Genomic DNA, 23,299 nt, shown 5'->3' with positions numbered 1-23,299 from the left:
CACTGCCTTTAGAGTGCTGCGTTTTCTGTGACTCCTCATCTCTACTTGTCTTTACTGTCAGCCATCACAGTTGGCACTCATCCATTGATGAAGGTTTGGAACCAGCTTTGACATGCGTTCTCATTATTGACTTGGAAAGTAGAAGTAGTTTGGATGGAATCAGAACAGAAGAGGGTGACTGAGGAAGTGGGGAACAGGAGGGGGGACAGCCTTCACCAGCATACCCATAGGTGGCAATGCCAGCAGCTCTGCTGTAAGCTCAGAAAAGGATGCAGTGTGCAGCAAGTGTAACTTGGGATGATGAGCAAAAAGGTGTCCAACTGCCCTCAGATGAGGCAGTGTTAGAACCTTGCATTGAGGTTAACTGCAGCACCAGGCCTGGTGATTTAGGAAACAACAGCTTTTAGTCAGTGGCAGCACTCCATTTTAGGGCCTGTTCTCTATAATTGTTTTGGCAATGACTTCACTACTTGAAGGTACACTAAGTACTAAGGTTGTCTACTAAGTTTTATGCTTGGAAAAAACAAAAGAAATGCTGAGAAGTAGTACTAGGTCTTCCTGACCTGCTAAGGGTAGGGAAATTGACATGTGTAGAGTTAGAAATAGACTGGGGGCTGAGGGAATGGCACAGAGCTGTGTCAGGGCAGGGGCAGCGGGGGGTTAAGGACAGGGTCTGCACCAGAAGGTGCTGGGCATGGAACGGCCTGCCCAGGGCAATGGGCACAGCCCTGAGCTGCTGGAGTTCAAGGAGCGCTTGGACAGCGCTGCCAGATCCATGGCTGAATGCTGGGTGGTGCTTACAGAGCCACGAGTTGAACTCGATGCTCCTTGAAGGTCCCTTTCAAGCCAGCATGCTCTACGATTCTATTATTTTAACAGAATTCTCAGAAGAATAACCTTTATACTAAAACCATACCAAAGTGCTGCCAGCTGACAGCATAACTCACTTACCTGAATGAATATTTGTCAGTATGTTCTCAAACAGTCCACAGTCAAAAAGCGATATTACTGTCTCCTCATACTCTGCAGGGAATGATAATATCACAGAGGAAAAGTTTACAGAAGCCTTAATGTAGCACCTAACAGTAGATGCAGCACAAATTAATTCATTAATGATTTACATTATAGGAATTACCTGCATTACAGCAATTGCTTGAGGTTTTAAGAAAAGCCAAGAAAACATAGCACATCTCCACAGCACATCTAATTCTGGACATCTTCATCTACCACTGCCTTAATGACCACGCCAGAATTATGCTTCAATTTCCCAATTGAGGCATTTTGTGTTTATTTCAATGGAAGCCTGCAGAGTTCACAGGACCATCAGGAGGTTCTCTCCTGGACTCTTCTTCACTGTGTGGGAGAGGAGCACAGCTGGTCTTCCCCAGCTGTCCTACCAAAACTCACGACATTGAGTACAACAATTTAAAGTCAGAAGGCCTACCAGAGCACACTGAGTTAGCAGCAAGTACCCTCTATGCCAAAAAAACAAAACACAGCACCTCTGCCCACCTGCAGAAATATGACAGAAGCCAGTTGCCAAGTACTAACAATGGCCCCACGTCACCGTTCTGAGGACTCAAGTGCTTGGCGGTCAGATCAACATTTCTGCTGTGAGAACAGTGACCGCAGACCCCCATACCTGTCTCTGAAGTGTTGTCATCCATCAGCTTTTCCTGTGCCAAGTGAAGGGTGTCCAACATTTCTTCAAATATGTCATCCAGAAGCCCTGCTTGTTTGCATTTCCTGAGAAAGTCGATTCGGACTGTTAAAACACAAACACAAACACTCGTAAACATAAAAGATCTTGACCACAGCAGCTTAGGCTTTACCCATACATTTCAGAAACTGAAACTTCAGTTCAAAGCCCACTTCTAGTAACACACATCCACCTGGCTCCTCTTTGCTACTCACTCAGCCCTCTGCAGAGGGAACAACAGTGTGGTCAGGTTCTTTACTGTGAGAGTGGTGAGGTGCTGGCACAGGCTGCCCAGAGAGGTTGTGGATGCCCCGTCCCTGGAGGTGTTCAAGGCCAGGTTGGATGGGGCCCTGGGCAGCCTGGTCTGGTATTAAATGTGGAGGTTGGTGGCCCTGTCTGTGGCAGGGGGTTGGAGATTCCTGATCCTTGAGGTTCTTTCCAACCCTGGCTGATTCTGTGGTCAAGAGAATATAAGCACTGTGCTGGGCATAAGTTCACAGAAACTCAAGATTAGGCTTTGTTCAGAAATCAATGCATCCCAACTCCCAGTTCACCGTTCCTAGAGCTGCTCAATACCCCTAGTGTAGAAAAGCAGGTGATGTGCTTTTACATTACTTATTTTTAAGTTCTCTGGACAGCACCACAGACTGAGCAGGATAAAGGATAGAAAACAGTGCAAGGAGCTCAATATTTAGGAAGCCCATTTCCTGCCCAGGGAACCACAGCATTCTCATTTAAGGTGCACCGAGCAGCTCTCGCACACTGCTGCATGGCTAGAACTTGTGCAGTCACTGTGCAAATCAGACTGTCTTCCTTGCCACAACAGTCACTTGTAGATAAAGGAAATGGAAGTTTTCAGCACTGCTGCTATCAAACATCTCCAGGCACTGAACATCAATGCAACACAGCACAGTAGCACGCAGCTGTTCTATAAAGCCAGTCACACCTTTGTGTCTGCTGCTTTTCCTTCTTAATATCCGTAATCTGTTTTCTTCTGCCGTCTCTTCTGCCCTCTGTAAAAAAAAAAACAACACGTTTTAACATCACACTGATGTTTACTGCTCTGTTTTCCATACCTTACCTCTGTGTTAGTGGGCAGGTTAAAAGCAGCTCATGATTTTGTGAATCAAGTCAGCTTCTCCACACACCTACCAGTACCCCTCTCCAGACATTCAGGATTCTCAAAGGGGAAGCAAAAACTGCTTCAAAGTGAAATCTCTAAGGAAAGCACAGTGAGGGACACTGCCCTTCTTAACTGCAGTTACTGCACTTGCACAATATAGTCAATAGCTGAGAAATTCTTGGAGACAAACAACCTAGTTGTGAAAGTACAGCTGAAAGCTGCAGACCGTCCATGTCTCCTCACATTGCTCCCTCTAATGCAGAGAGCTGGAGATGGCAGCAGCTCTTCCCAAGCTGCAGGCCAGCTCCTCTGGGAAGGAGAAATCCTGACACCCAGCACTCAGGGAAATTCCCATGAAAGCTCTGGTGGAGCCAAGAGAATCCTGTGAGTCTCTCTTAACACACTGTCAAAAATACTTCACTAAAGGAGTCCTTTACTGCAGCAGATGTGGGTTTCTGTTTTAGAACTATTTAAATTTGGAATTACCATTTGTTCCGTGGTGGTGGAAGATTTCGATGCATGTCTTTTCCTCTTATTAGCTGCATCTAGAAATCAAGAGACCAAGTCTGTTTAAATCTGTGAAAACTGACTTTTTCTTCCAACCAATCCTTGTTACTGTTAACACAGGCTCAAAACAAAGGCTACACAAAGAATTATTTTAGGTGTCCCAAAGGTATATGAATTACATTAAGTTTCCTTTGCTCCTAGAAAACCTCCAGAGCTCCCAATGGGAAGCAATGTTACTGGTGAGCTTGTATTAATAAAGTTGCAAAGCATTTTTAGTGGCAAAAATCTCTGCAAACTCTGCTTCTTTCTCTCTGTCCCTCCCATCAGTCCACATCAGCCTCTCCCCACCACAGCATCATAAGCAGAGAAGGAGAGAAAGCTGGAGAAGAGCACAACCACCACCAAAACTTGAGGGCTTTAAACACAGTGGAGTGACATGGTTCTCCCCCTTGTAACTCTACATGCCTTGGATAGCGTGTAGTAAGCGTTAAACCTACTAGAAATCATCTTGGGAATGAGGAGTTACTGCTGGTACAGAAAGGGCTGTTAGAACAAGTTCTTTTTGGGCTCTGTGCTGTACATTTGTATTTTTCCTGGCCTGAAAGGAAATCATATCCACCCAAATCAAAGCTGGGTGGCCTATTTTGGAGCACTACAAAGTGCTGGCATAGGCACAAAGCACGGCTTGCTGTCTGTCAGGACACCTTTGATGAACACTAGGGTTTCCTCAGTCCTTCCTGATATGTTTTACAGTACATTAGGAGTTGCCTTGGAAAGCAAGGGAACGCAGTCCAAACAGCAACCCAACCTCTCTGCTCCTCACAGACTGTCCTCAGCTCTTCTATGTGCATCAGGTTTCTCTCCAGAAACATCCAACACTTCCAGCTGAGCAAAGGCTGGAGCCCACTTCCAAGCGCAAGCTGCCCTCCCACCCCTGCAAGCAAAGAGCAGCAAAACCTCTTGCCCTTAAGGTACCCTGTCCTCTTTCCATCGCACAGCAGGGGCCTGATATTTCCATATAGGAATGCAGAATGTACTTAGAACAAGGAGGATGTTTCTCAACTCAATTTTCTCCAGACTGCCATGGAAAACATGCCTGGAGAACTGGTTAAGTCAGAGACATTCCTGACTACCTCCAAACGCAGCAAGCACCAGGACCATCAAGTTCAACTGCACTCCTGCAGCGGAGGAAGCAATTCTTTAACACACCCTTTTGCTACATGTAAAAAGCTCTTTGGGATCCTTCAGAACAAAAGGCCACGTTTAAGAAGGACTGCAACGAATGGAGAAGATGCAGATGTGAATGTTCTAACATTGCTACAGACAAAATGCCAGGTTTTTACAAGTTGCTTGGGCCTTCCTGCCATGAAGGGTTGGGTCCACAGTCAGTTGTGGAGGAGATCTGGAGCTGATCAAATATCAACATTTCTTCAATCAACAGAACTTACTGATTTCTGGTGCACATGTGGGTCTCAACCAACCGCCTCCTGCAAGATCACAAACTCCCCACTCAATAGAAAGGAGGAATAACGTTCAGTCTGTTCAAATGTGCCACTGACTGTAGCATGCACACCTCTAAAACAGATACAAATCAATGAAGCCATTAAAAGAAACTCACCGTAGTGATTGGTCCTGTTGCCTGGGTCATGTTTTGAGCAGAACACTCTGAAAGTTCAGTTCAATTTTAAGAGAAAAAGTATTAATGAACACATACACAGAGTTATGCTGACTGATTTCAACAAACATTTGAGTATTTTCCCCTCCATCCATTCTGTGTAAATTGAAAGACATCCTAAAAAGAATCAGGATTTTTCTCCAGCATTACCCACCTTGAAGTGAAGTCACACCCACACAAGTTTCTAGTGTTACTTCTGAAGCCTCAGCAGGCTCTGAATGTGGCAGCTTCAGATTAACAGCTCTATCACCCCACTGTCTGGCCCTGCTCACTGCTCAGATCAGCTCAGATGCATTTAATGCCAGGTGGCACTGGGCACTGACACTGAGACAGCGCGTCACCTGCAATACTCTTCCCAAAGCATGAGATAAAGCATGAGATAAAATGAGATAAACACTGTCAGGACAAAATACTGAACTACTAATGTTACTTCTTCGTAGCCACTGCCCTTCTGCCTCCCCTGTCCAGTACCAGCCAGCTCAGCTCCACAACTTGTTTAAATGCTGGTGCTGCCAGTTAAGTTATAACCCTGCAGAGCAAATACGCAGGATGAGAAGATTTCCTCCACTTTTAGGTGAGAAACAGGAATCCCTTGGAAGAGGCAAAATGCAACAAATGCAGCTTGGAAACACCCCTTACCTTCTGGATACAGTTATTTGTAGATAACATATCCAGCTTCTATCAATGTATCAATGCCTTTCTTACAGAAGGATCCCAAATCACTTTTTAAGCTGCGTCACCTTGTCAAGAGCATAGCTGAGCTCATCTTTTCAATACAAACCTCCATTTGCAACGACTAATGCTCAAGTGTTAAGAAGAAATTTTTAAAGGGAACTGCACTTACTACACCATTTTCTAATTAGCAACATTCTTTTTCTTAAAAATAATATTAGAAGTGCTGAAGAGTAGGCTGTTTCCTTGACAAGACAGCTTTTTCTTTTGCAATTCATTTTGATGCACAAAGACTACTTGTGCATGCTTAACAACTTAGAAAGCTACAGTACTGGAGGCACTTTATTTATAGGACCATAGAATGGCCTGGGTTGAAAAGGCCCACAATGATCAACCAGCTTCAACCCCCTGCTATGTGCAGGGTCACCAACCAGCAGACCAGGCTGCCCAGAGCCACATCCAGCCTGGCCTTGAATGCCTCCAGGGATGGGGCATCCACAGCCTCCTTGGGCAACCTGTTCCAGTGCATCACCACCCTCTGAGTGAAAAACTTCCTCCTCATATCTAACCTAAATCTCCCCTGCCTCAGTTTAAAACCATTCCCCCTTGTCTTATCACTGTCCACCCTCATAAACAGCCATTCTCCCTCTTGTTTATAAGCTCCCTTCAAGTACTGGAAGGCCATTGAGGTCTCCCTGGAACCTTCTCTTCACCAAAGGTTCCCTCAATCTTTCTTCACAGGAGAGCTGCTCCAATGTGCCTGAATTTCCAACACTGCCCTCCAGTTGTGGCTTTTAACTCCCCTCACACTTTTAAATCTATTCTTTCCCAGTTAAAAGCAGCCTTCATAAACATGAGGACTCCTTATAACGCACACACAGCATTTTACTACCCAGGCCACCCTACCATCACTGGCACCATGCATTATGCTCACACCTCCACCCGTACTGTTACTAACCTTTAAAAAAGCACCATGTGCCTTCTCTATTCTGCTCTGTTTGCTTCAATAATCTCTGCTCATCATCTCAACAGTGGCAATTCAGGATTTAAAACACCAGTTCTCCCCTCCAAAGGGATTCTCTCGCTGGTTCACTTTTCAGTGTATTTCACCATGAAGAAGGCTGTCGATCCATGGCCATAGGTTTTCAAGTCTCGTTCTTCTCTCCAGTAATTTCACAGTAGCTACAAATATCCCCCTCCTTTCATGCCACTGATCCAGTCAGTCCAAAAGTCTTTGCCATCAAATTCCCAAAACCTGCCTTACCACTTCTTTCTCATTCAGCCCTCTTGCACCTCTTCAGTACAGCTTTGCTACAGCTTTGCTCCGTGCAGGACAGGCAAACAGACTCACAAGAGGTGTTTCTGAGTCCTTTTCCCAAATCTCTACAGCACCAGCTCAGAAAACCACCAAACCCAACCATACATTTGACAAACAGCACCACAACCTGGACCATCCCACACCAGAAAAGACTGTTAAATACCGGTAGACTCCATTTACTTCATCTGTTTCTGTGGCTGCATCATCACACAAGGCACAGAAGTAGTGGTAGCTCCTGCGGCAGGCTCTCTCCTCACATCCCACTGTGGCTCCTTTCTTGCGACAGAAATTGCACACCTACAACAAAATGAAACCTAACTTAGGAAACCAACATCATCCTCTTTGGGAAAATCCAATCTTTCACTGTGATACTTAGAGCTCTGTGTAATGCAGCCAGCTTACAATGCCAAACTCTCACCCTGCTCAATGTTTCACTCATCTCTCTGCTATTTTGCCTCAGCTGCATCATTTCACCCTTTAAGCAGTACAAAAAGAGCTACATGAGACATGGACAGCTTCCCTCCCAACCTCATTCCAAATCTTGCCCAACCTATTTCCGTGCTTATTGGTTGCATTTATGTTTTTTTACACTAACTTCATAAAGATATGAGTTCCATCCAAGAAGAGAGAAGAAGAGCTGAAAACAAAACAGAAGATCTCACGTAAATCACCCTCCTGCTAAAAAGAAAAGGTGTTTCCCTTTATCCTTATGGGGTTGCATAATTTTGTTGCAGGCACTGGGTTGGTATTTCAAAGGCTCTCAAGGAAGCCTCTTAGTTTTTCCTCTTAGGAAAAAAAGACCAGAAAACCCAATAAATTCCAATTAGTAAGAAAAATAATAATGGAATTTCAATAAGTACGATATCAAATTGATGTTTTCAATTCTAAGTCTGTAGTTTCACCAATCTTAGTAGGTCAGGAGGACCAAGGCCTTCTTTAATTTCTTCTCCCCAGTCATAGCAGACCAGACAACCTCAGTGTGCACCCTACCACCCTGCGGTGCTTTCAGACAGGACTGAGTGCAGATTCAGAAACTGCCTTACCAGTCGCTTTCCTCTTTTGAATTCATTCAACACGGATTCCACATCAAACCTTAAATCTAGATTTTCTGGGTTATACTCTTCAGATTCCACAAATCCAGAGGAAAATAACTAGAAACAAAGAAACAATGGCAAGAAGTAACAGAGTCAGTTAGTCATCAATATATAGAATGTCCCTCTCTTTTATCATTGATTTTATACATCTGATCCTTTTGCACATACACGATCTGACATAACTTAAAGATGAACCAAGAACAGGCTGAGAGGTGAGAAAGTGAACTCCATAAGAAGCGTGAATGAAGTCCAATGCCCAGAGTAAGGAGGAGAAACTGTTTGGCTGACAGACTTCCACACCTTGACCATCTTATCTGACCAGTTGTTCAAGCCAAAAAGCAGCCAAGCAGCACACTCTTCCAAAGGCAGACACATTTATAAAGTCATCAGAATCACAGAATGGCCTGGGTTGAAAAGGACCACAATGTTCATCCAGTTTCAACCCCCTGCTGTGTGCAGGGTCACCAACCAGCAGACCAGGCTGCCCAGAGCCACATCCAGCCTGGCCTTGAATGCCTCCAGGGATGGGGCATCCACAGCCTCCTTGGGCAACCTGTTCCAGTGCTTCATCACCCTCTGTGTGAAAAACTTCCTCCTGATATCTAACCTAAACCTCCTTTGTCTCAGTTTAAAACCATTCCCCATTGTCCTATCACTACTTGTTCTTTCTAGTTTCTTGCTTATAGAAGCCTCCCATCACTAACAGATAAAACAAAGCTACCGAGTAGAGGGGGACAAGCACCTCCCCTCCCTGCTGGCCACCCCTTTGTTAATGCAGCCCAGAACACAGTTGGCCTTCCGGGCTGCAGGCGCACACTGCTGCTTAGAGGTAAAGAAAAGAAAAAAAATAAAAAAATAAAAATCATTCACACAACATTTACAGCCCTAAAATCGATTTCAAACCAAGCATCCAACACTTAATTATGTTTTTGAAACGTTGCAGAAAAATTAGTAGAAAAGTAAGGCAGGAGTAGTGAAAGCCAGAAGGCAGTTCCAGGAGCCGACACACTTCCTGCAGTAAGGAGCTCTCACTTATGGGAGAATATGACATCTGCAACTGATTCTGCACACCAAGAACCAGCTGCATCAAGACACCAGCATGGAAGAGAGGCATTTTGACAGCCAAGAAAGCAACAATGTTCTCAGAACACTCAGAGCTTAACAGATATTTTTACATGGTTCACTCAATTCAGTGTCTCAAGAAGACTGAATTTCTACTGCCAGACTGCATGTATCCATAACTGACCAGGACATGCATGCACTCGCTGACCAGGAACAGAGATGTGAAAACACCAAAGAGCAATGTGCCAAACTACTGCAACCGTGCTCTCCTCCTCCCCAAAATTCTTACAGATGTGTTTTACCACAGATCTAGCTATTTTCCATTGCCCCTTCTTGACTGACTAGTGATGCACCCATCTTTACTGCTATTTTTGAAGCACACCTTTGTGCAGGATATCATAAACTTGGAGAATATTTCCTATTTCAACTGAAAGAAAGAAAGGACAGAGTTCATTGTAAAGTCAAAAAGAATTATAATAAGAATGGACAAGTGGTAGAAGTTTCCCCTTTAGTGCTTCTCCACTCTCCCTAGGCACTGCCCAGCTGAAAACCACTCACCAAACAACTCTGATGAGCTGCAATATTTTGCTCTTTGGCAACGTACATTATAGAAGCAGCCTCCCCTTCCGAACAGAAGGCACACGTCCTTCTCACCATTTTGGCCATCGCCTGGAGAGCACCTGGAACAGGAAGACTGGGACAAAACAAGCCACTTACTTACTTCACAGAACAGTCTTCCCCCCCTCCAAGTTATTTACAGCATCACTCCATGCAATGCAGTCTTACTTTGTGGTTTTCCCTTCAAGTCCACAGCAGAAATGTTCAGTTTCCCACTCCCATGAGGTGAGATGCACCAAATGTCTGAGACGTCGCCGCCGACAGCCCTGAGCTCTGTAGAATAAGGGTGAGAACAGCCTGGTGTTATTTTTAAGAAAAAGGATTTGAAGTATTCCAGCGACAAAAGTACAAGATAAGCAGGAAATCTCACAGCCCAGCAAATCGGGCACATATTTCTCTCTTTCAGCAGTCAACTCCTGCCTCCATTAATTCCATATCCCATCTATTTTATGAAAGGGGAGGTCTCCAATGAGAACACCAGAGCATAAGGGGATTTCTTTTTTCACCTCCGGCTCTGCCACTTTACTTAATGACAGGCAAGTCACTCAGCCTCCATGCATACCTGATTTCTTTTTTCCCCCCAGCATCTTTCTGTACCTTGTAAGCAAGGTAGGATGGGGACAGATTTACACTATCTATACAGTAATCATCACAACAGCCTTAAAACTTAGGCATTAGATAAACAGACAACAGAAACAAATGGAAATCCATGGAAAAATTAGAAGCAGAACAGAAACAACGACAAAAGGAAACTAAAAAGCATGTTTATGGTGTTTGAATGGTTGGGAAGAGTTCTCACAGCAAGTTAACACCTGAAATCGCTGCAGATGCATAGGCCCTGGTCCTCCCAGTTGGACGAGGTGTCTCTGGGTGCCCTGGGAATTTGGCAAGATGCTGAAGTTGGAGGCTGCAGTCCCAGCTGTCCTTACAGGCTCTGAGGAGGAATCCTGGTGCTGAAAGATAACCAAAGATATTTGGTAAGGTCAGCCTTTGTATTTCCAATGCCTTCACAGGCACTCTGAAGCAATGGAAGGCCAGCTCTCAGCCAATCCTCACTGCAAAAGCAGCGAGCCTGCATCCAGTGCCCCACTTAGCTCACCATCCCACCACCAACAGCAGCTTTGCTTTGGCCCTATGCTCTTCCTTAGGTCTCTGCTACAGACTGCTGTCAGGAATTGGACACACAGCTACATGGAACAGCAGACCCAGCTAACTGCTCTTAAGCAAGAAAGGAAAGGCTAAGGGCATAATTCAGCTCCAGTTTAATTATATTTTGCCTGAACAACCACTGGTTTCACTACACCTCAAGTGTTCTGTGTGAGGGAGCAAGAAACCATCATTTCTGCAGTAAGGCCCACAACACCACAGATCTCTCATTCTTTCTCCTGCTGCCCCCTTTTCAAGTTGAAGAATCCTTGCACAGAAGCTGTTCTGCATCTTCGATCATCTCTGTCACTTCCACCTCCCTTCTCTTCTACAATCATAGAACTGCTGACGTTGGAAAAGACCTCAAAGATCATCAAATCCAAACCACAAGTCCAACCACAACCTGACCATACTACCCTAACTCTAACAACCCTCTGCTAAATCATGTCCCTGAGCACCACATCCAAACGGATTTCAAACACATCCAGGGATGGAGACACAACCACCTCCCTGGGCAGCCTATTCCAGTGCTTAACAGCCCTTTCTGTAAAGAAGTGATATCCAACCTAAACTTACCATGGTGCAACTTGAGGCCACTTCCCCTCGTCCTGTCACCTGTCAGCAGTGAAAACAGACCAGCCCCACTCTCACTGTAAGCACCTTTCAGATACTGGAAGAGAGCAAGAAGGTTTTCCCCTCAGCCTCATCTTCCCCAGACTAAACAGCCCCAGTTCCTTCAGTCTCTCTTCCCCAAGCCTATAGGAAGAAAATGACCTTCAAAACAGTGAGGTAAAAAGGCACAGTAGCACTCTATTCTTTCTTTTTATTTTCCCCTTAGGAATTCATAATATCCCAAACACACTTTGGATTGCTTACAAGCACACTGATAGAACCAACTGTTGCAGTCCCTCGGTTCCTTCCCTAAGATGCAGCAGGCAGCATGAGAGGCATCAGTGTTAGGACTGCTCTTCTGACCACACACCACTTTCCAATGCTTGATTTTCTCACCCTTGATTTCATAGCAAAACAACTTGCTGTCGCAAACTTCCTTTGTGGCTTTTGAGAGGTGACTTTCACCTTTGCTACCTCAGAACCTAAGGTGAATGTCACCTCCAGGAGCTGAAGGCTCTTTCTCTACTAATGGGAGAGATGATAAAGCTGTGAAACAGAAGATAGAGGGAAAGCAGCCAAGGGAATGAATCAGCTGTGTGCCCCTGCTACTGCTCTGCTTGGTCCTTGTGCTGTTTTGAATCAACACGCCTATCAGTGGTTGCAACGGCAGCAAAATGGAAGAAAGCAGTAAACGAAAGTAAAAGAGGATGAAAGCATTTCTCAGTGCACAGTGATTGTGCAATTCCACAGTATATTTCCTTGAAATATTACTCATAGGTCCAACTATCTCCTTTCTAGAAGCAGCTCTGGGAGCACCTGTGCAGGGAGATAAAGCACATTTTTGCTGGGCAGAACAAGAGGCGCTAAAAGCCCCCAGCACACACATGGCAGGGTAAGGAGAATCCAAGGAGCTGCCTGATCCCAGTATCCTCACTGCTCACATCAGGCACGTGGAGTTGTGCTGCCAATGCAAAGAACAGAAAGAAGTCACCACATACCCGTTCTTTGTGGGAAATCACAGAATGGCCAGGGTTGGAAGGGACCTCCAGGATCAGGAATCTCCAACCCCCTGCCACACGCAGGGCCACCAACCTCCACATTTAATACCAGACCAGGCTGCCCAGGGCCCCATCCAACCTGGCCTTGAACACCTCCAGAGATGAACAGGGCATCCACAACCTCTCTGGGCAGCCTGTGCCAGCACCTCACCACTCTCGTAGTAAAGAACTTCCCCCTGACATCCAACCTCAATCTTCCCTCCCTCAACCTAAAACCATTTCCCCTTGTCCTGCTATGATCTACCCTTGTCAAGAGTTGATTCCCCTCCTGTCTGCAGGCTCCCTTTAGGTACTGGAAAGCTGCAGCGAGGTCACCCCGCAGCTTCCTTTCCTCCAGCTGAACAAGCGCAGCTCCCTCAATGAGAGCAGCAGCACAGCACAGCGCTGCGCTCCTCTCAGCCCTGCGCCGCGCCATCAGCAGCACAAACACAGCTGCCCATCGCAAGGCTTCCACAACAAACCCACCCTCTGCTTGCCACACAGGAAACGTTTCCACTATTTTTTGAAGCAGCTGGACGGCCTGGCGGGTCCGCCCCTTCTCACAGCCGTTCCACGTTACGGGATAACCGCAGGGCTCCTCAGCGGCTCCCGACTCTCCCCCGCTCCCGAGGCGCTCGGCCTCGCAGCGCCGGAAGCCCTCAGCCACTCCCTAACACCCTCGTTCCACGCGCTGCCGTGCCTACGGTGCGGCGGGACCGGCGGAAAGGCGCGGACCGACCCGCAGCGCCGCTACTTACCGCGGGCCGCCCGCTCCCGTCCACCGCCACCCCCGGGCCCGGCCTGCACGGCGCCGCGCTTCCACGCGGGGGAGGAGCGCGCAGAAGCGGGCGGGGCCCGGCGCACAGCGAAGCATGCTCAGTAACAGCCCGGGGCGACGGGATGGGGCTTCGAGCGGCCGATTGGCTGCTGTACGGAAGCGGGCGGGGATTGGAGGCGGGAGGGTCGCGTGGTAAAGGAGCGGCTCTCGGCCCATCCCCGCGCCTTTAGGTGCGGTAGAGCTGGGGTCGGGGGTTCGAATCTCGAACCGCCGGCTGCAGAATCACAGAGAATCACAGAATGGCCAGGGTAGGAAGGGACCTCCAGGATCACGAATCTCCAACCCCCTGCCACACGCAGGGCCACCAGCCTCCCCATTTAGCACCAGACCAGGCTGCCCAGGGCCCCATCCAACCTGGCCTTGAACACCTCCAGGGATGGATGGGGCATCCACAGCCTCTCTGGGCAGCCTGTGCCAGCACCTCACCACTCTCTCGGTAAAGAACTTCCCCCTGACATCCAACCTCAATCTTCCCTCCCTCAACCTAAAACCATTTCCCCTTGTCCTGCTGTTATCCACCCTTTCAAAGAGTTGATTTAGGACCACCTGCTGTACAAACATTACACTGAGCCGTGCACAGTGGCTGCTAACACCCTTTCCCCGTAGACCACAGGGCCACACAACTGCCAGCCCTTCACCAGGACAGCCTCCCTCCCCACAGGCAGTGCCAGCACTGTACTGAGCAGGGCACCACCTCAGGAACCTCCTGCTGGTTCTGTCAGCACTCCTTCATATCCATGACAGGCAGTCAAGGATCCCTACACGTCTGCTCCTGGGCTCTGCAGGCTCAGCCACTTCCACCTCTGCTTTCTTCAGTACTTCAGTTTTTACGCAGTAACTCTGCTGAAGTGCTGGTGATGCTGGCAGCCATGGTCACAGACACCCATCCCCGGAGGCATTCAAGGCCAGGCTGGATGTGGCTCTGGGCAGCCTGGTCTGCTGGTTGGTGACTCTGCACATAGGAGGGGGTTGAAACTGGATGAGCACTGTGGTCCTTTTCAACCCAGGCCATTCTGTGATTCTATGAAACACAGAAATGGAGCAGCGTGAGAACAAGCAACTAACCCAAGAGCCCCATGCCATGCTGCTACCTGGTGTAACGTTCACACTGATGGCAGGCTCCTAAATAGACACAGACCCACAGACCATGTATTTTCTGCAGCAAGGAACAGCTTTTGCACACCAGTCCTGCACTATAATTCCTACCACTGAGCCAGGAAAGAAAATTAAGAATGGTAAAACAGACTTCTTTTTTTCACCTTGATTTTTAATGACATTTCCATCTGTTTTTCCACATTCAAGGTGAGCTTGGAGACATAAAGGTGTTTTCTACGTCCTCACTTGTTTAAAAGGCTTCTAGCAGTGCTGACTTACCAGCAGGCTGTAAATCTTTAATACAGCAGCACAAATTCAAATGTGAAGTTCGAAGTATCCAAAATAAACCCAAAAAACAACAGCTTAGGGGCACAGGCTCTACATTTGTCCACAGTTACACAGAACTTCATCAAATCCAACTACAGGAAGACAAATCCTAAGCTGTATGGACACAAGCCAGTCCTCTCTCGCCTCTGGGCCTTAGGGCCAAGAGCTGGCTCCTGCTTCTCTTGCAGTTTGTAGCGTAGATGTAGGCCTGAAATCCCTGCTGAAAGCATGGCTGCCTATTTTTTGTTACTCACAGGACTGTGTTCAGCCAGCGTATCAAAATACATACAATTATTTGCCATGACTTGAGCTTGCCATAATTTATGTCTCATTTTCAATGCTCTTATGGTTTGAAACATAGTACATGTAAGCTGATTTACACCTTGAAAACACATTTAACTCATTTAAATGAGCAGTCAAATCCATAGGAAAAACACGTTGCCAATTATTTTATACTTTGTGTGAGCTTTCCGTGACAGTGAAAATGAAAACATTTGTCAGCACTGCACGAGTATCCCAGATGTTTCTTCTGCAGTGAACAAGTTCATTTAACAAGTTGTTTTACAAAGGAAGCCCAAGCTTAATTATTAAAGAAGAAAACGTGTGTATCTGCTTAGTAATAAAAAACACAGCCCTTCACAGGCACACACACCAGTAGGCAGGCTGAAATATTATCATCAGCAATCACTGCATTTTATTTGCCAAGTGGCACAAGTTCACAGAGGCTGAGGGAGCTGAGCTTGTTTACTCTGAAGAGAAGGGGTGACTTCATTGCAGCCTTCCAGTACCTAAAGGGAGCCTGCAGACAGGAGGGGAATCAACTCTTGACAAGGGTAGATAACAGCAGGACAAGGGGAAATGGTTTTAAGTTGAGGGAGGGAAGATTGAGGTTGGATGTCAGGGGGAAGTTCTTTACTACGAGAGTGGTGAGGTGCTGGCACAGGCTGCCCAGAGAGGCTGTGGATGCCCCGTCCCTGGAGGTGTTCAAGGCCAGGTTGGATGGGGCCCTGGGCAGCCTGGTCTGGTATTAAAGGTGGAGGTTGGTGGCCCTGCGTGTGGCAGGGGGTTGGAGCTTCATGGTCCTTGAGGTCCCTTCCAACCCTGGCCATTCTGTGATTCATGTACCATATATCACACATTTCAAACCAACAGAGCTCGTGCAGCAGGTGAGAGAAGCAGAGTCAATACTGCACTTGTCACGCAGCCCATACTTGATCTACATGAAATCAACTCATGGAAAACAGTGCTAAAAATTACGTAATAACAAAAAAATCTCCCATCTCCTGGGGTCACGTTACTAACCATCTAGGGCTGCTTCTTGTTCACATCAGTGAGACCACACTTCAAGCACAGCGTTCAGTTTTAGGCCTCTCTCTGAAAGAATGGAGAGCTGTTCGAGTGTGTGCAGAGGAAAGCAATGAAGCCTTGAGGAATGGCTGAAGTAATTGCAGTTGTGCAAGCTGGAGAAGAGGGCACAGAGGGGAGACCTCACTGCTCCCTACGGCTATTTGAAAGCAGGTTGCAGAGAGAAGAGTGCTGGCCTCTTTTCTCAGATGACGAGTGATGGGACATGAGGAAATGGCTTCAAGTTGTGCCAAGGGAGGTTTGTATTGGACATCTGGAAGAATTTCTTCATGGAGGGGGCAGTTAAGCCATGGAATGCACTGCCCAAAGAGGTGGTGGAGTCTCCATCCCTGCAGTTGTCGTGGACATAGCATTTAGGGACATGGTTTAGAAACAGGACACAGTAGGTTAGGCTGACAGAACTGATGATCTTGAAGATCTTTTCCAAGTCAAATGATTCTATGATCTACCAATTTTACAGCCTCCTCCTGAATCTGCACACAGTGTCATCAAACAATTGTTTCTTTCCTACCAACAGACCACACAGCAAGGATTTCTGTGTCTCACCTCTGACACACTACAGACACAGCACTGAAATGAGGCACAGCAGATCTTGAAGGATTTCACAGAATCAAAGAATCATTTGAATGGGGAGGGACACCCACAGGCCATCTGGTCCAATTCTCCTGCAATGAGCAGGGACACCTACAGCTCCATCAGGTGCTCAGAGCCCCATCCAGCCCGACCTTGAATTGTCTCCAGGGATGGGGCATCCACCACTTCTCTGGGCAATTTCTGTCACAAGCATGAAGGAAGATGTAATTACTTCTCTCACTTGCAGCAGGACTTTCCCAGCTCACCCTGTAGCACGATCACTACTTCGCAGAAGTTCTGATTAATCTCATTACTACTCAAGACAAACTGTCCCACCAGATCCATTGGATTTAGGTATATTTAAATAATTCTCAGCACTCAGACAGACTTGCATTCATACGAGTTTCGGGAAACTGAGTTATGCTAATTCATCATTGTAGGAGAGCACAGAAAACATCAATCAACCATTGCTGTGCACATCCATCATATTTCTGTTGCAAACTGCAGAAAAGCATGAATTCTTCCAGCCTGTAAATGAAAGGTGAGCGGGGAAGGGATGTGGGGGAGGAGGTGGGGAGAAAGCTTAGGAGCACAGAAAATACCACGTAGGACAAGTTTGATGCCTGTCTTTGTGACAACCAGCTTTATCCATGTAAACTATAAAAATGACATTTAAATGTAAATTTTAAAAAGTTATCAGATAAAAGGCATTTTTGTTCAGTGTAATTAGCACCACAGATTTAACTGTACTGCTCAGCATCCAGTCCCTTACAGCACATAAATCTCTATGTACACGAGGTGCTGACAGTAGAAAAGCTTGCTCTATAAGGTTTTCTTCCTGCATTTCTGAACTCCACACCAACAGGAAATCTCTGTCTCTGGCATACTTCCAACTTCGTATCCATAATCCCACGTGAGTTCAGTTCCAGCTTTCACATGCCTAAGAAATAAAACACCTGGTCAATTTATTTAAGCGAAACAGTAATGTGCTTACAATTTGTCACCAGCAACTCACAAGCAAAATCCAAACGCATATGGAGGCAAAAGCATTGCACAGGCAGCCTGCTCAGATTGAACCAAGAGATACAAGGAGTGGCACCAAGAGATATAAGGAATGCTGACTTCCCTACTAGAACTATGAGGAGTGCAAATACCTGTACCTAGCAATTAAGGTTTTGTCAAGCAGCCTGATAGAGTCAGGTTCTAAACAACCCATTCTAACTTCCAGGTTTTTGGGAATACATCTAAATGAGAGCATGGGCAGCTTTGTTCTTTTTACTATGCACAGCAAATCACTGGGGTTCAAACAGTTCCATAGGTGCAGTGGTGATGAAGGTTACCATCTTCAGTCTAACAAGCAAGCTTTTAGTGCAACTGCACTGCACACGTGCACAAAGCCCAGGACTCGAAGTTAAGCACAAGATCTTCAAGAACCAGTTGCTGTGACAAGTATGTGAAAGAGAAGTAATTTCTTATGCAGGAAACTGACTGTTCAAAATGAATGCCAAATTAAATAGAGACCAAGGCGCTGAGGTACAACGAAGGGAAAATGCGATAAAATACTTGTACTGTAAAGAAGAGTAATTGTGTGATACTTCTCACAGGGTAAGATATGGGAAACCCCATGAATTATCAGGCAGCAGGCTGAAAATAAAGTGAATGAGAACTTATCAAGCAGAGCATAATTGTAATGCGAGACTTGTTGCCTCAGGATGTTCTGGAAGTCAGAAATATCAAATAATTTAAATTGTGGCTGGATAAATTACAGAATATATAAAATGAAGTTCAATGATTCAAATGCAGTCCTTAAGGTAGAAAAACTGCAAAGGGGTGACTGACAAAGCAACAGGACAAGCCAGGGGAACATTTCTTCAACTGTCCCCCTTAACTGCCTTCTGCTGACCACTACTGCCTCTGCCCTTTGGCCTCAATCCCCATTACACAGTTTTTTATTGACTACCTGAAGAAGGAAGATTCCAGCTAAAACAAAATCTTGTTTCAAACTATTGTCTTCAGAGTTCTCATAACCCCCACAGAGCAATCCACAGCATGCATCAGCACAGGATCAAGGGCTGGGCCTACGGCTGCAAGGCTCCACAGAGTATCTGTGTACCTCAGGTTTGTCTAAAATAAATCCTTTCTTCTGCATAACTAACTTCCCATAGCTCATATTTTCCTTCCTGGGTTTGGTTGTGGCCTTCTTTTGTCTCGCTAGCACCTGCAATCTGCATCTCCCCCTGTTGACATCTGGTAGGAGATCACCACACCTTTTGCTTTCAGAGGAAGTTTCCACTCGAGAACCCCATTGCCACATTCCCAAGGCAAGTCTGACTATGCAGAACCTTGCTAATCTTGGCAGCTGTGAAGAAAAGGTTTGGAGTCAGCTTGGTGCCCGCAGAGAAAATGTATGAAATTTAAGATTCTGTAGGCTCCAACTCTGCCCTAAAGGCCACAGCTCTGCTGGCCACTCTTTGGGACACAACACTCAGACCAGTCAACCACGGCTTTTAAAATGACCACGCTGAGTTAAGCCTACTCTTCAGTGGAAATACTAGCTTTAATGATAACCAAAATGGATGCACCAAAACCAAGCTACCCCACATCACATTTCAGTGCAAACTAAATAAAAAACTTTTAGTGACAAGCAGATTTTTTACTTCAGTCTTCAGTGCACAATGAAAAGCCACTCGCAAGCAGCCAGTTTTATGGTTTCATGCGGGTAAACAGCTGCACTCTTGGCATAACTTTTCCTTCATAATTCAGCATGATTTTCTTCCCTCGTGCCTTGAACAAACATTAAAATTCTGAAAAATTCACCTGTTTGTGAAGAAAGCAACCCATGGGAAACTTCTGTTGTGAGTCTCCACAAACACACTCTGTGCAAAGAGATTGGGGCAGCAGCTGTGCTGTGAAACAAAATACATGAATTAGAAACAGTGAAACACCTGGTCCTGCACTAAAGATTCTATTTTGTGTCAGGTGTGTCACTGCTACAAGAAGCTCCTTCCTCCCCTACTCCAGTCAACACAATTGCTGTTACTTAATGCACTGCCACTGGTTTTGGTTAGCCATGTCTCTAACGTATCATCTCCATCATACTATGAAAGTACCCTCTGTTAGGAAAATTAAAGCCCTTTTATCAAGCTGTTCTCCAGTGATTTACGGTGAGAAATCATCTTTGATTTACGATGCGGCACAAATTATCACTAGATGACATGCATCTCAACGGCAGTGGAGCAAGCAATAGGGACACGTGCATGGTCATGGATGAAGGAAGGTTTCAGCAAGATGAACTGCTACTCTTACCCCCATACTACCTCTGCAAGGAGGTAACACTTAAATATATGCAAGGATTTTGCAGTAGGACACATATCCATGCCATCAGAGAGAAATAAGTTACTTGTTGAGTGCGTACAGGTGTGTGTGAAGCATTCATCTTAGTTGAAAGTTCTCTGGAAATCACTGCTATCTCTGGTTAAGTTGAAGCTGAGAGACTTACTAACCAGGTATCTGACAGTATGACTTTTTTCTACAGCTTAGTCCTATTCAAGAATTTCCTACAATATCACAGCACTTACTTTAAACCAGCATAAGCCAGAACTTACAATGGTTTGGGAATAAAAAGCGAAGCTGGGAGAAGGGTTGTGGCTCAGTACAATGCATAATTTGATCTCTAGATACCCCACACTCCCAAAATCATATTCTAAAATTCAGGAAAAAAGTGTCACTCATTACTTGGGAACATTTCACTCTGAAACCCAGTGTTGCCAAAACCTACAGGCCACACATCTTATGTAAGCCCTCACAGCTGGCACGGGCCAATCTGCTGTCCTGTCACTTCAGAGTGCAGGGAGCACCACACTGCCTTCACACACACCAACCACGTATTTGGGTTATGATAGAACAGACTTCTGGAAAACCTTTCTGGCTCATGAAAACACATTACTCATTTAAGCTAAAGCGAGTAAAAGAACACGTGCAAGTTTTTACTTACATTAAGAAAACGACCCACATTTCCTTCTTTTGTGGCATCTAGCACATAGACATTTTCATCATTAGCATTCCTCAGAAACGTCCTGTCACCGTCTGCATCCACACAAAATATGCCTTGTTTTGACTGTCTGTGAGCTTCCTCTTTGCAGTTAGCTTTCTGTGGTGTGGAGGGCTTCACAACGCATTTATCATTCAGCACATCCAATCTGCCACAGGCAACAGCCTTCAGAGACAGACTCTTCCTTTTGCATTCTGCACTGCCCATTTCTGCAGGCTCCGTCTGTCCAACTTCCACCAGATCTTCTTCCTTCTGCTTCTGGATGGATCCTGTCAATTGATGTCCAAGTTACCTCCCAACATTAGTTTAAAGCAGAAGCCAAAGCCCTTGTCTGGCCCCAAACTCTTGTCCATCCATCTTTGTTTGTTCCCCAAAGTGCACGTGGTTTCCTTACCATTTGCAAAGTCATAACTATCCTCTCAAACACCTTTCACCACTTGTGCTGCAGATCACTACACCTCCTGCTGCAGTGCCTAAAGCTTTTGCTTATGTTTCCCACGAGTGACCCACTCCCTCCCTTCCTCTCAAATCCCACTCCAAAATCATTTCTTCCACAAAGCCTTTCTTCCTCATACTCTACTTTAATTTCTGAGAGAATCACAAACTGTAATGAAGACAGAAGCAAGATGCACGTGCAAATAACACCAGTTTCACATTGCTTCCCAAGGTTGAATGCTCCCAACCCTGCAATTCCCCACGTATCCTTTTTTGTTGACTGCTACAAATAGTGGGTATGACACAACATTATTTTGTGTATATTTCGAAATAGTATTTCCCACAGCTGCCCTGTAGTTGAGAAACAATTTTATGAACTGTTTAATGTGCCCCAAGGTCGACTTTGCAGGCAAAATAGCATCCTGTGTTAGTTAATGCACTGTGATATGCAGGGCAGCAATAACTTTTGTACTGCTGAGCTGCTAGAGCAGCCTAGGCACCCCACGAGCATCATTATTCTATCCTGAGAACAGGCCTGCAACAAACACCAAGATCACTGTTTACATTTTAAGTCTATCCCATGATGATGGGGCACAAGTATGCTAAGAGCGCAGTGTTTGTAACTCTACAAACCTACTTTCTTTTTCTTTGTTTGTTCCACTGTTCAGTTCTGTTTTGCTTGAATGCTGAGGCTGAGAAACATTATCTTCATCTGAGCTGGCACTGTGCACCAGAGTATCAACCTCCTTTAAAGAAAACAAAAAATAAGGAAAAGGTTGTGATGTATTTTTGCTGTATGCAACTCTGGGTCAACAAAGGATAGTAAACAGATTCTAAGACTCCAGGGTTTAAGTTTCAAACCTACCGTGACACTGAGTTCCAAAGGTCCAAACTTTTACTGCAATGCAACACATACCTTAATTTCAAATGATTCCTTGGAACAACTTGGAAGAAGCTCACCACTCAATATAATATTTATGTAAGTGCTTAAGACCCAAAGATTTCACTAGTCTAAATGTTTTTGTGTTAAGCTGAACCAAAGCCCAAATATGCTTTGTATGTGGTTTTAATAAAATGAACAGTAAAGAAACCAGTTATGGAAGCCCTGGAGTAGAACCAAACTGCCAAATTTTAGCATGAAAATATAATGTGCAATGAAACCTGTAGAGTAAGTTTACACCAGTCTCCTTCCTTTGCACATATTTTGCACTTGGGGCAGGTAAGATTCTCTTCACTGTGCCACTGCATGAAGTTACTGCTCCCATGATTTTCCTCTCTCCCTGCTGTATCATTTTCTAGGGAGACATCACAAAAATGTTATCATTCAGACTCCCTATGTTGCAATTATTTAACAAAGGAGGTGGAGGGGGAAGAATCCTTTATTGAGACTCATAACTGGAGTGTATGCAGAGGGTGAGGTTGGAAAAAGGAAGGCTGTGAGAGTAACTAGTGCCATTCTCAGCAAGAAGTTGAACAGCTGATAATGGAGAAAGGACAGGATACAGCTTCCAGCTCAGCTCACAGTGTGACATAAAATCACAGAATGGTTTGGGTTGGAAGGGACCTTGAAGATCATGTAGTTCCAACCCCCTGCTGTAGGCAGGGACACCTCCCTCCAGACCAGGTTGCTCACTGCCCCATCCAGCCTGGCCTTGAATGCTTCCAGGGAGGCGGCATCCACAGCCTCTCTGGGCAACCTGTTCCAGTGTCTCACCACACTCAAACTAAAAATTTCTTCCTAATATCTATCTGTATCTACCCTCTTCCAGTTTAAAGCCATTTCCCCACATAATTTTATGATGAAAGATTGTTAGGATTTTTAAAACGTTTTTGAGATTAAGAGGTCCAAATTAACACATACATTCAGCATAGTGAATATTAATCTTTTAAAGCTACTTATTAATATTACCATTTTTAGCTGGTGATTATCCACAACAGCTATTCTAGTTCCAAGCCTTCTCACAGCTGCAGTATTCAAATTCCTTGGATGAATTCTGTACAGGAAGTTCAAAGGGAAACAGCAAAAGACAGACACGTAAATAACTCTCACAA

At 45.5% G+C, this 23,299-nt stretch overlaps 1 protein-coding gene across 1 annotated transcript in view; it reads right to left on the bottom strand.

Moving 5' to 3' along the window:
* Positions 1-23,299, bottom strand: part of SETDB2 (SET domain bifurcated histone lysine methyltransferase 2) — a 36,952-nt gene that overhangs the window by 1,031 nt on the left and 12,622 nt on the right. The window contains exons 10-25 of the mRNA XM_052705661.1: positions 23,157-23,241; positions 21,885-21,993; positions 20,756-21,081; positions 19,579-19,667; positions 17,585-17,701; positions 13,322-13,490; positions 10,579-10,721; positions 9,937-10,041; positions 9,709-9,844; positions 8,038-8,145; positions 7,158-7,291; positions 4,948-4,994; positions 3,309-3,367; positions 2,646-2,712; positions 1,643-1,765; positions 952-1,023 (exon numbers count right to left, since the gene is read on the bottom strand). Of these exons, the coding sequence (XP_052561621.1) occupies positions 952-1,023; positions 1,643-1,765; positions 2,646-2,712; positions 3,309-3,367; positions 4,948-4,994; positions 7,158-7,291; positions 8,038-8,145; positions 9,709-9,844; positions 9,937-10,041; positions 10,579-10,721; positions 13,322-13,490; positions 17,585-17,701; positions 19,579-19,667; positions 20,756-21,081; positions 21,885-21,993; positions 23,157-23,241 (1,889 nt within the window). The remainder of the gene's footprint in view (positions 1-951; positions 1,024-1,642; positions 1,766-2,645; positions 2,713-3,308; positions 3,368-4,947; positions 4,995-7,157; positions 7,292-8,037; positions 8,146-9,708; positions 9,845-9,936; positions 10,042-10,578; positions 10,722-13,321; positions 13,491-17,584; positions 17,702-19,578; positions 19,668-20,755; positions 21,082-21,884; positions 21,994-23,156; positions 23,242-23,299) is intronic.

This window comes from Tympanuchus pallidicinctus, unplaced genomic scaffold (assembly GCF_026119805.1).
Source record: "Tympanuchus pallidicinctus isolate F22 unplaced genomic scaffold, pur_lepc_1.0 scaffold6, whole genome shotgun sequence".
Taxonomy (NCBI): Eukaryota; Metazoa; Chordata; class Aves; order Galliformes; family Phasianidae; genus Tympanuchus; species Tympanuchus pallidicinctus.
Note: the sequence above shows the minus strand (reverse complement) of the source record. Positions and strands in the feature narration are given on the sequence as shown.